Source organism: Phaethon lepturus, unplaced genomic scaffold (assembly GCF_000687285.1).
Source record: "Phaethon lepturus isolate BGI_N335 unplaced genomic scaffold, ASM68728v1 scaffold4817, whole genome shotgun sequence".
NCBI classification, from domain to species: Eukaryota; Metazoa; Chordata; class Aves; order Phaethontiformes; family Phaethontidae; genus Phaethon; species Phaethon lepturus.
Genome location: NW_010552379.1, coordinates 1 through 12,951, shown reverse-complemented (window position 1 = coordinate 12,951; position 12,951 = coordinate 1). Strand labels below are relative to the sequence as shown.

The 12,951-nt window shown below is 50.2% G+C and overlaps 1 protein-coding gene across 1 annotated transcript; it reads left to right on the top strand.

The window, feature by feature from the left end:
- The first annotated feature begins 4,426 nt into the window (after positions 1-4,426).
- LOC104614433 (olfactory receptor 14C36-like) lies at positions 4,427-5,362 on the top strand. Its single transcript, XM_010291186.1, has one exon. The coding sequence runs from the start codon at positions 4,427-4,429 to the stop codon at positions 5,360-5,362; it is 936 nt and encodes a 311-aa protein (XP_010289488.1).
- Positions 5,363-12,951: the final 7,589 nt, after the last annotated feature.

Below are 12,951 nucleotides of genomic sequence, written 5' to 3'. Positions count from 1 at the left end.
TAAAAGCAAATATCTCAACTCTGTGTGTTTTGGGGCTCTCTACACACAGGGTGGAAGAACCCATATCTGGGACAACATGTCTAGTGAGTGCAAGGGTTGCTGTTCTGGAGACTTCCTCAGGTTGCTTACAGAAGGCTTTGTCCATTTTCTCATTTTCCCTGTCCATGTCCATTTTCCCTGACTGAGTGATTCTAACTCCCCCCATGATGTCAGCTTCAGTGGCAGTGAGTGCAAGGGTTGCTGTTCTGGAGACTTCCTCAGGTTGCTTACAGAAGGCTTTGTCCATTTTCTCACCCTGACTGAGTGATTCTTACTCCCCCCATGATGTCAGTTTCAGTGGCGTCTCCTGTATTTCTCACCCACAAATGCTCACTCAACCTGTTGTCTGTCCCATGGGGAGCTCCACACATTTGAGCTTCCCCAGCTAACAGAGAGTATCCCGCAGTCTCATTCTCTTACTCTCCCCAACCCCACCCAGCCTCTCCTAAAGAGCTTGTATCTATCCAACACAGCACCCAAAGCTGTGCAAGCTGTCACAGCAGTGATGGCATGAGGAGCTCCAGGTCCTTCTGCCTGTGTCTGAGATGAGGGTATTTGTGTGTACCTGGGTAGCAGCAGCTGAGCAAAGTCTTCTCATGGGGAAAATTGGAACCAAGCACCCAGGACCCCATGTATGCAAAGGCTTTACTTCAAAGCAAAGACATGCTGGAATGGACTGCAGGTGGTAATGTGCTGATGAAACGAGATGTCCACAAAGACAACAAACCTTCCAGTCCCCAAGGCTGGGGGAAATCAGGCTGGAGCTGTGCAGCCCTTGCACGCGAGTCTTCTGCCTGAGGTGACTTCTGCAGCTTGTTGTGTCAATTGCCATGAACACAGGGTGCCACTGAGAAAGTCCCTGGGTGAGGTAAGCTTGTGATCCAGCCATACTGTGGACATCAGTGGCATGTTTTTTCTTCATATCATTAGGCAGCTGTGTACCTGCCTAATTAGGCAGGGGAAAGGAGAACCATCATGGGTTGAGAGCATGGTAGCACGAGTGAAGACCCTGGTGTGATGTGCCTCCTAATGCTGCAGCATCTCTGGGTGTAGATGGTATGGACCTTGCCTCTGTGCTGTGGTGTTGGTGTTCAGGTCTTTGCACATAGGCACTGGAGGGAGACCATGGGATATCTGGCCCGCAGCAGCTCCAACAGGGCACAGATTCCCTGGATGTCCTGTGCAGTACTTGCCAGTCACATGTGTTTGCGCTGGGTACCCCAGGCACCCGGCATGGCACTAGAGGCCTTTCTTATGCCATTAAAATAAGAACCCTGAATTAATGTAGGTGCTTGCAGTGCAGGGATGTGCACATGTCTTAGTTTTGTAGTGAGCTGAGCTCTAGTGAGTGTGATGGATGGAGGCAATAGAGAGACCTGGTGCACTCCATTTGGTTTGCTGAAAACCCTGCAGGCAACAAGGAAGTGTGAGTCAGATGCCCTAAACATTTGGTGTAATCTGAGGTGACCAAGGATGCCCGTTCCCACTGCCCCACAGCTAATGCTCAGGCAGGATGTGGGTTTCTCATATTCGCGGCAAGAGTCTTAGATGCTCCAAAAGCCACCAGGTCCTTGTGTGTGAGTAGCTGACTGCCACCCTCCATCCCGTGGGTCACAGTGAGAGTTCAGGGAAGGGTCTGGCCTGCAGGCACCTGCTTTGTGCAGACCTGAACAGCAGCAAGAAGAATGCCAGCTCCTGTTGGTCTGTAGATCTGAGTCCCTCTTCAGTCTCAGGGCCCCTAAGCAGAAGTGAGATGGACTCAGCTGAATACTTACCCGACATGAGAGGAAATGACCCCTGCTTGTCACTGCCAAGGTGTCCTGCCTGGCAATAGAAGAGGGATAGGGCCTAATGGAGGGGGAAATTTCCTCCTTTCATAGACCACCATGTTCTGTTAGGACAAAATAACTCTCACGAAATCAGCCTCTCCAAGGTTCAGAGAGGAACATTCAGTGATCACTTCAGTCTGCTTCAACCTGCACAACCCAGGAGGGACCCTGCTGCATTTCAGGAGCTGTCAGCCCTGGAGCTCTGGAAACATCTCAAAGGAGGCTGGTGGCGGGCACAGAAAGTGATGCCTTGGGCTGGTGCTCTGCTGCTGAGCATGGACAGGCTCCTGGGACAGAGGCAGCTCATGGCAAGCCTGCAGCACTGCCCGGAGGCAGCTCTGCCCAGGTACAGGTCCTCTGCTGAGCTGAGTGCACTGCTTGCAAGACACCAAGGGCAGGTGAACAAGGCAGAGAAGTTAAAAAGTCTGTTGTGGGAGAACAGTCTCAGCCCTTTACACGGTAAGTCTCTGTCTGCAGGGCAGTGCAGAGGAGTATCCTGGAAGTATCTTTTAGAACTGGCACGTACCATGGTTTATGCAGAGGAGGAGAAGGTGCTCCTGAGCAGGGCTTCCCTGCCACACTGTCAAAGGACAGGACGTGACATCTCCCTTCTGCCAGGAATGTCGGCAGTGGTGTGAAGCCAGGCGTGCAGCCAGGGGTGCCCAGGGCTGCCCTTCAGAGCAGGGACCCTCCGCCCCACGGGCTGTGTGCTGGGACAGGGACTCTGCCGCCTGCCAGGGTCAGGTCTCAGACTGCCTTCCTCCATGGCACTGCGGGAAGAAGCTTTGGGTGGAAGGAGCAACCTGTTTCAGGGCACGTCCTGATTTTGGGAAGGTGCTGTGTGGGTCAGGGCTGCTCACATATCCAGATCACCCCCAGGGCATCTCTAGCGGAGACTTTTCAAGAGGAAGCTCAATGCAGGGATTACTGTAAAGATAAGGAGCTTTCTTGTGTTTTAATTTTCCTGCTCTACGCATAGTGGGGTGCAGGGAAGGGAGAGATGGAAAAGGAATTCTCAAGTTTGAACATGTCACAGAGATGTCTGATCTGCAATTTCAAGTGGTCAACAGGTCTGCGAAGAGCCTTGTAAAGTGCCTTCAGCCCCTCCTCTGCCTGTGGACAGCATTAGCATCACTTTTGCTGGACCCTTCATGATTGTTCTGACCTGCCCCTTTCCACCTGGAAACATGAACGTGTGCCTAGCCAGTGTCCTGCAAAAACACAAGTTTCTGTAGGGCCAAGGTGAGTGCACAAAGTTTGGGATGGGATCTGTGAGCACTGACAGGGAAAAGACATGGGACAGGAAAACACTTTACAAGAGGAAAAACTCCAGGCAGCAGGGATATGATCAGGGAATGAGAGGAAAATAAAATCAGAAATGTTGCAGGAGGGAGATTTCAGAAATCTCTGTATGATTCCTTTCAGTGCACACAGCTTCCTCTGAGCAAGCCCCCTTGCCTCCTCTCCCACCCAGAAAAGCCTCTGTCCTCACAGAATCACAGAATCACTAAGGTTGGAAAGGACCTTCAAGATCATCAAGTCCAACCGTTAACCCAATGCCACCGTGTCCCCTAAACCATGTCCCGAAGCGCCACATCCACACGGTTTTTGAATACTTCCAGAGATGGTGACTCCACTCAAGAGTCAAGTCCACTCAGACAAGACTCAGGGCTGTGGGGTCCAAGGTGTGACCGCCTCCTCTGCAGCCAGAGCTCCAGCAGAGCTGTGGTGCAGTTCTCCAGTTACGTGTCATTTTTGTCTGCAGAGCGAAGAGCTGAGAGCAACTGCCTGGTAATATTGAGGTCTGGGAGGCAGCATGCACAGCTGGGTAAGGAGAACGCTTTCCTGTGTGCCTCCTCTCCTCGCTTTGCCTCCCCTCCCCCTCCCCTCTCCGCTCCCCGCTCCCCTCCCCTCCTCTTCCCTCTCACAGATAGACTGTTAATGTGTATTTCCTTGTTACCCCACTTGACAGTGTTATTGCTACAGTTATCTTGTTCTTGCTGCCAGGCTCTCTGGGGATCAGTTTCATCTGGCAAACACTGATGTTGTGAGGCCTTTCACGGGCAATCCTTTCACTTTGCAGGACTCTCTCTGTTCTCCCTGAGTGCAGCAGAAATGCTGGGGGTTTCTGACAAGCAAAATGCTCAACAAGTGATATGGAGGACAGCTGTAAAAAACCCAATTCAAACTTCCTTTTGCAATCCCCATTGCTTAGCAATGCAAGTGCAGGTGCTGACACACCCTCCTGCATTTTAGGAGTGGTTTCATCTGAAAAATGTAAACATCAGGACTGGCTTCTGCCCCCACCATCCCATGATCCCACTGCTGCAGAGCAGGGCCAACTCCTCTGGAGGCATTGCTCCTTATGGCACATTCAGCCAGCACAAGCCAGAACTCCAGCCGTGCAGATGAAGGAAGGTCTCCTAGAAGAGGAAAAGAGGGGCATGTAGCAGGGGGAAGTTCTTTGTGAAATGCCTTTGATTTTGCTCAGACAAGACTCTCCTAACCTTTTACTGTCTTTTCCTCCTTGAACAGTGCTGCATGTGCAGAAGCAGCAAATGTCCAATGGCAGCTCCATCACAGAGTTCTTCCTCCTGGCATTTGCAGACACACGGGAGCTGCAGCTGTTGCACTTCTGGCTTTTCCTGGGCATCTACCTGGCTGCCCTCCTGGGCAACGGCCTCTTCATCACAGCCATAGCCTGTGACGACCGCCTCCATGCCGCCATGTACTTCTTCCTCTTCAACCTCTCCCTCCTCGACCTGGACTCCATCTCTACCACTCTCCCCAAATCCATGGCCAATTCCCTCTGGGAAACAAGGGCCATTTCCTACTCAGGATGTGCGTCCCAGGTCTTTTGCCTTCTCTTCTTGGTTGCAGGGGGGTACTGTCTTCTCACCGTCATGGCCTATGACCGCTATGTTGCCCTCTGCAAACCCCTGCACTACAGCACCCTTCTGGGCAGCAGAGCTTGTGCCAAAATGGCAGCAGCTGCCTGGGGCGGTGGTTTTCTCAAGGCTGTGCTTCCCACTGCCAATACATTTTCACTACCACTCTGCCAAGGCAATGCTGTGGACCAGTTCTTCTGTGAGGTCCCTCAACTTCTCAAGCTCTCCTGCTCAGAATCCTACCTCAGGGAAGTTGGGCTTCTTGTGATTAGTCTTTGTGTAGCTTTAGGGTGTTTTGTTTTCATCGTGCTGTCCTACGTGCAGATCTTCAGGGCTGTGCTGAGGATCCCCTCTGAGCAGGGACGGCACAAAGCCTTTTCCACATGCCTCCCTCACCTGGCTATTGTCTCCCTGTTTGCTAGCACTGCCACGTTCACCTACCTGAAGCCCCTTTCCATCTCCTCCCCATCCAAGGATGTGGTGGTGGCAGTTCCATATGCAGTGGTACCTCCATCAGTGAAACCCCTCATCTACAGCGTGAGGAACCAAGAGCTGAAGGATGCCATTAGGAAGGTGATTTCATGGATGTTTCTCAGTCAGTCATGATGACTTTCCCATCACTCTCTACAAATGACTGCCATTCTAGGCCTATGCTTTGTTGTTTTTAATTTTGTCACGATTAGTATTAGTATCATTATTGTTATGCTAAATATCATGATCATAATTGCTATCATTCTCATTTTGTAGTAATTTTTGGTTATTATGCTCCTACAGAAATGTTTGGATTCATCTCCCTTCGGAGTAGTTAACCTGCTCTGTCTCACCTGGAGCCTGTATAAATATATATCCAACAATGGGTCAGAGCTGACTCCCTCCTAGCATCTCTGTAATAAAAATGGATCTCCCAAGCGCAGTGCCTGGAGACTCAACTTGTCTTCCAAGGCTGGTGCCAAGAATAGGCATGAGCAACTGCACCCCAAAAGGGCCTGTTGCTCCACGGGTTCAGGAGCAAACAGCTCATTGTCATAGTGTGACCTGTTAGAGATCAAGGGTTGGATTAGGAGTTGGATTTAGACACCTCTTGGTGTCTGGTACCAGACAGTGGAGATGGTGAATGTTCCCTGAGGTACATACCCAGGGGTGTTCAAATGTGACATGTGGATCATGTGCTTAAGCAGGGGTGTCTGGAGCTGCTTGGAGAGCCCAGGGGATCTCCATGTACCGTGTGTGCCTGTGGTTGGCAGTGAATGAAACCGCACAAAGTGGTGGAGTCACCCAAAGGGAAAGTGCTAAATCCAGGTATCTGCAGGGAAATAAAGGCTCTGCAATCCCAGAGGAGGCAGTGGGGACCCAGCAGCCACAAGGAAGGGAGGCTGGAGAGTGATTTATGTCACCCTCAGGCAATGGCTGAACGTACCTAGTGTCCTTGGAAGTACACCGTAGTCCATTAAAACACCTACCTGTGAAGGAGGATTAGCAGCGGTGATACCCATCCACCTTGAGGCCGTATGAGTAGTATCAGGAGGGGGCCAGAAATGTCCAGCCAAATCAGAGGATGGATGGGGAGATGGATGGATCAAATGGGGAGTGACCTGTTCTAGAAATTGTCTCAAATAGAAAAATGCTAGTATTCATCTAATCCAAGGCAACATCTGGACTGTGGGTACCTACCATAATCATGGTGCAAAGACAGAAGTTTGCTGTTCTGGTGCTCCACTAGGCCTGGGAAGTGGCTGAAGAAGCCTGGTGCTCCCCACTCCTTATACATAGTGCCATCATCCCTCCCAAGTGGTGTCATGGAGAGGGAGTCTGGGACCCTGCGTCAGGTCGTGCACTGAAGGAAGCATGACCCAGCAGCCGGGTGAGTTTCCTGCTGTCCCTCAGTCCCTCTGCCTAGCACATGTCCTTGAGACAGTCTACCCCACCCATCCCCTAAACATCAGCCCTAGGCCTGGCCCTTCCTACCTTTCATTTCCAGCCCTGGCCAGTTTCTACCTTTCATTTCCATCCATTTCCACCACCATGGTCCGGGTTTGGGCTGACCTTTGAAGTGCGACCAGCCCCGTCTACATCGGGAGAGTGTGCAGCCCTTCCCTCGCTCACACATGCCCAGGCCCTGGCAGAGCTCAGAGCAGGACTGTCTGTGAACCCCTGCATGGGACAAAAGAATTTCCCACCAGCCTCAGCTGAGTCTGGGCAGGGATCGAACACTGGGCACACTATGAAAGCAGAAGGGGTGTGGGGGGACGAGGCACTGAGGACTCTTGTACAGAGCATACCAGGGGCATGTGTTCCCACCTCTGAATGGACCCTGCACAGTAAGGCACTGGCACGGTAGGGCTGTGGGGCTGCATGTGGGGCAGTGGGGCGAGGCTGGTGCTGGGATGGGAGTACTACTCACCAGTGCTGCGTAGCGGTGAAGGGTCATCACCTCCTTCACCCTGCTGGCAACACCCTTCCCGATGCAGCCCAGGGTGCTGGTGGCCACCTTTACTGTGAGAACACATTGCTGGCACATGTCCAATTTGTTGTCCACCAGGACCTCCAGGTCCTTTTCTGCAAAAGATTCTTCCAGCTGGTCAGTCTCCAGCATTTACCTGTGCATGGTGTTATTCCTGGGAAGCCCAACAATTCAGAGGGTTTGCAGCCCACCTCACTTTCCACTTGTCTAGTCTCTATTTGGGCACCTTGTCATGAGGGTGTTTTGGGAAACTAATTCAGTGAAGGCTGAGGTGAGGAAGGCATTGAGTGTCTTGGGCTTTTTCATATTCTTTGTTACCAGCACCCCTGGAACATGTAGCAGTGAGCCCACATTCCATACCACATGAGCCCACATGAGTCTTCCTTTTGCCCGCTTATTACTTGTAGAAGCCTTTTTTTGTTCCCCTCTGGTCCCTTGCCAGATTCAACTTGAGGTGGGCTTTGGCTCTCCTAATGCCATCTCTGCATGCTTAGGAAGTTATCACTGATGCCCTCTAGAAGCTTTCTGGGTGGTTTGTGCCCTGCTATGTTGTCCCTCCAAAGGCCTCATCTTCTTTCTGATCAAGCAGCCAATAACAGACACCCACTTAAAGGTCACCCATGTTGGCCTGCCTGCCAATCCTGACTCTTGACCCCTAAACTCTTGACTGGTTCATCATCTATCCCAAGGCAGAGCTCCATGCTTTCCCACTGCTCTCTCACTTGAAGGGAAACTCCCTCTTCTTGTTGACCGGTCCTGTCCTTCCTGAAGAGCTTTTATCCAGCCAGCTATCTGTCTGTCTGTCTGTCTGTCTATCTATCTGTTCATGCACGCATGCATGCATGCATCCATCCCAGCACTCCCACCATGCCTCTTATCGCCTGAGATCATAGCTCTGGAACTGCCCACAGACTTCTAAATCCTCCTATTTTATTCCCCAGGCTGCATGCATTAGTGTACAGGCACTTCAGAGAGGTGCCCAGCCATGCTGATTTCCCAGAAAGGGTATGAGAGCTTTCACCACAATGCTGTCCCATAGGCAATTCCTTATTTAGGCACTTATGCTCGGGGTGATTGCACTTCAGCCCTGCTTTGTTGATTGTTATGCTTCTTTTCTTTATATAAAACTTTGCTTGCCTACCCCACCCATTACTTCCTCACTCCTCCAAAATTCCTGTTTAAAGCTCTTCTTAACTGGTTTGCCAGTCTGTTAGCAAAGATAATTTTACCCTACTTTATCAGAGGGTAATTTCACCCCATCTCTTCCAAGAGGTTGCTGATCCTCAGAGAAGTTCTTATGGTCATAGAAACTAAAATCTTATTCCTTATACCAGCTGCACAACCAAATGTTGACCCACAGAAACTGTCCAGTGCGTAAACCTCCGCATCAGCAAGGTCAAGAACAACAACACCTAGGTCACCATGCCCTTGATCATCACCCCCAGAGTCATTTAGTTATACTCTATACCCGTCTTGCGTTAAGAGGCAGAGCAATTTGGCAGAAATTAAACCCCCTTGCATTCCAGTCGATCCTCAGATATCAGAGGGACTGGGGACGGCTGAGGTTCAGTTCTGAGTGATGCCCAAAGTCCGCGTTAGTAGTCCGGTTGCACCCAACACCCCTGTTGGGCTATCACGGGTCCGGATGCACTGCTAACATCACACGACCTGCTCAGCCAGACACCTCCTGAATTGGCACAGCCACACTCAAAGGTACAGTCACATTCAGGGACAGCACACTCGGCTGAGTCAATCAATAGTGCGATTTATTGAAGCAACAGATGCACAAATTCTTTTAGGTTGCGGTGATAAATTCACTGTCTGCAGAGCACGTGCAGTAAATTAAATACGGCCAGGTTACACACATGTGTGGGGTAATAAAGCAACTCTGTAGAATTCCTCAAGTTCCCGGGGATCCACTCGGGATAGCCGAGTGTTCGACTCTTACCCAAAGGCATCCCAATGCGGGGGAAGAGAGGGTCAGCCCGTCGGTGGATCCTAAAGGTCAGGAGCGATGGTATCTTCCCTGACATCCACCCCTTCTCAAACTATTTTATAGTGTTTTCCTTTGCAGGTGGAGCTTGAGTGACTCTAGTCATACGTACCTTTATCAGGGTTGGTCCAAAATTCTCTCACTTCGCGTTTAAAGGCACAGACTAGGAAAAATTCAGTGCGCACGCTCATTGAGGGCTGGTCGCACCTTGGGAGGTGGGTAACTTTTGAGATGAGTGTGCGTTTTGGTAATATAATGGTATTATAATAAGCAAAGTTCACTCCGAGTACAGCATCTCATCAAAAGTTGGCAGACAGTTGGCCCAGGGCATCGAGCGTGCAGCTTATTAATTTACACAGTGTACCTTTAGATTCCCTAGTTCACAGGGCATGGCCACGATGTCTCCATTCCGCTCCACCCTCCACGCAATTTCTCCCAGAGTCAGCACACCAAGTTCCCCTGATGTTGCCAACATCTGGGGATGCCTAGGGAATAGCCACGTACAGACTCGTTGTACATCAGCTGCGTTCCACCCTGCTTCAATGCTGTGAATGTAAGTTAGATTTCTAAGCCCCGCCCCAGCGATTATTCCGCAACCTGTTTGGCTGTATCATTGATGCTGTTATAAATGATTTAGTCCCAAACTGGATTCCAATTCAAATTTACAATTTATTAAGCGAATAGAGGCAAGCAAACAGCGCTGGGTGCGCCGAGAGTCTCTGCTCCACCAAGACGCACGCGGTACACTTCCTGTTCCTGGTTTATATCCTGTCCGTTAATACATATTCATGAACAGGCGTGTCTTCTTCCGCGCATGCCCTCTTCTCCTTCTAGAATCGTCTCGAATCTTCCTCAGCGTGATCCTGTTCGCCAATACATATTCATGAATAGGCGTGTCTTCTAATACATATTAATGAACAGGCGTGTCTTCTTCAGCGCATGCCCTCTTCTCCTGCTAGAGTCTTCTCGAATCTTCCTCGGCGTGCCCCCAGGATGACCCCAAACCCTATGCATGCACTTTCTTTACACAATACTATGTGGTCAGTGGTAAAACTGGTTTGAACTGATATACCAGCAAAGTAGTTTAACTTTCTCCTGTAAAATACCCCTTTTATGGTGTAGGAGAAATCCATAAAAGTACAGAAGATTACACTTCATCACACGAATCAAATGAACATATTTCACAATGCCTACATGGAAGAGCAGCAAGGAGTCCAAAAGCCTGAAAAGCTTCATCAGGATCTCAACAATGCACCTTTTGATCAAGGAGAGTGGACAGAGTTCATTCAGAGCTGGCAGAGGTTCCTAGGAGCTGGCTGGGAGTCAAGAAATCCTGTGGCTGCCCCTACCTGGCAGCAAAAGGCACCCTCAGCTTACTCGGAGGATTCCCATGAGTCCACAAATGACCTTAGAAAGACAACACTGTCCAGGAAACATTTTCAGGATACTGTTGGACAAAACCCTGAGGAACTTGGTGGTAATTCAGCATTCATCCTGATGTGAGCAGGAGACTGGACTGGAGACCTCCCAAGGTCCCTTGTGACCTGAATAGTTTGGTGATTCTGCTACCTCTACTGATAGCTACTGCAATTCTTGGAGTCATGAATTCCTCTTCTGCATGTGGGTTAGCACCCAGCACGTCATGCCCCAGAGCAATCCTTTCCTAGTGGTGTGATGTTGCCGCTTGGGCCTGAAACATTTTAAGTACGAAGCTTAATTCTGAATGACTGCTTGTTCAGATTGTGCCCTCCTCATAGCCTGTCACTGACAACTGAGAGCAATACTTGCAGAACGCCATCGCAGGAGGGTGATGATATTCTAACACCCCTGGAGTCCTTTGGAGACCCAAAAGAACACATCAGGATTGGAAGAGCCTTAAACATCTCAGGCATGCATTTGTAAGATTGACTTTCTCACTGTGGGAGGCTGAAAGTGCTAAGTTTTTTTCAGTCAGGGGAGAAGAAACCTTTGGGAAGACCATATAACAGTGTCCCCACACTGACCAGGAGGTAACCAGGAGGAGTTACGCTCTTCACTGATGGACATGATTAGGGGATGAGGGCCAATGTGCAGTGAGAAGGTTTCCCAGAGTTGGTGCTATCTCTGTTTTTGGAGGTTTTCAGGCCCAAAATTAAGTGAAAAATGCTGTGACCCTGCTGTGAGGAGGCTGGACTACAGACGTCCTGAGATCACTTCCAGCCCACACAATTCCGTGTTTCCATCTGATACGGTTCTTTCCTTGATGCTAGTATGCAAAGCAGTCAGACTCTCTGTAACCATGGAAGTAAATATGTTCAGATCAAGTGCAGCTTTCTTGTCTCTCTCCAGTCAGTCTTTCTCAGGTGAAGGGCTGCTTGGCAGGTACCCCAGAAGAGCCTTGATCATATTGTTGGCTTCACCTTGTGTCGTGGTTTAGCCCCAGCCAGCAACTAAGCACCACGCAGCCGCTCGCTCCCTCCCCCACGGTGGGACGGGGGACAGAATTGGAAGAATAAAAGTGAGAAAACTCATGGGTTGAGATAAAGGCAGTTTAATAGGGAAAGCAAAAGCCGCGCACACAAGCAGAGGAAAACAAGGAATCCAATCACCGCTCCCCATGGGCAGGCAGGTGTTCAGCCACCTCCACGAAAGCAGGGCTCCATCACGCATAATGGTTTCTTGGGAAGACAAATGCCAAGACTCCGAATGTCCCTCCTCTCCTTCCTTCTTCTTCGTCCCAGCTTTATAGACGGAGCATGACATCATATGGAATGGAATATCCCTTTGGTCAGCCTGGATCAGCTGACCTGGCTGTGTCCCGTTCCAGCTTCCCGTGCACCTCAGCCTTCTCGCTGGCAGGCCAGCATGAAAAGCTGGACCGTCCTTGACTGCTTAGCAACAACTGAAAACATCAGGACTTATCAACATTTTCTTATCCCAAATCTAAAACATAGCCTCACACTAGCTTCTGTGAAGAAAATTAACTCTATCCCAGCTGAAACCAGGAAACCTTGTATTTTCTTTTTTCTGTGTTTTGCCCCTCCCAAGTTCTTCCCATTGATCATCTTCATGCCCTCCCATAGAATCAGCACACCTCCGCTTACCCGTTCCTCATTGACCCTGGTTTTGCTGGTATTGTACCTTCATTTGGTGTTTCTGGGGTGGTCACCATGGTAATACCTACTACCTTGGCCAGCAAATTCATTTAACTAGCATCTCCATCTTCACCTACACATTAACAGCTGACACAATGGAGCTTTAATCCAGTGAGACGTTGAGAAATAGATTTGGTCAATAGAAACCTCTAGACATTTTCCAAGGAGAAGGGATCTTGTGATGTTCTGCACTAGGAGGCAGAACAACCTCGTTCATCAAGGCAGCCTCAGACCTGACTGGATGAGGAGCACCCTCAAGGACCGTGCCTCAGTGGGCATTGTGAGGGATGTGTCAGTGGTGATAATTGTGAACATGGCCATGTGCCTACTGGGCCGCGCCGGGGTGAGCGTTGCCGCCCAGACGAGGGGAGTTATCATTCTCCTTGACTCGGCACTGCTGTGGCCACATCTGGAATAGTGTGTCCTGGTGTGGGGCTCCCCATTCAGGAGGAGTCGGGGCAATCGGAGAGGGTCCAGAAGAGATCTGCCAAAATGGGTTTGGGGGCCACGTATGGAAACGTGAAAGACTTGGGCTTCTCGGTAGCTTGGGGAAGTTTGAAAGTTGCTTACAGAAATGACTGCATGTTTTTCTGGCAATGGGAAAGAG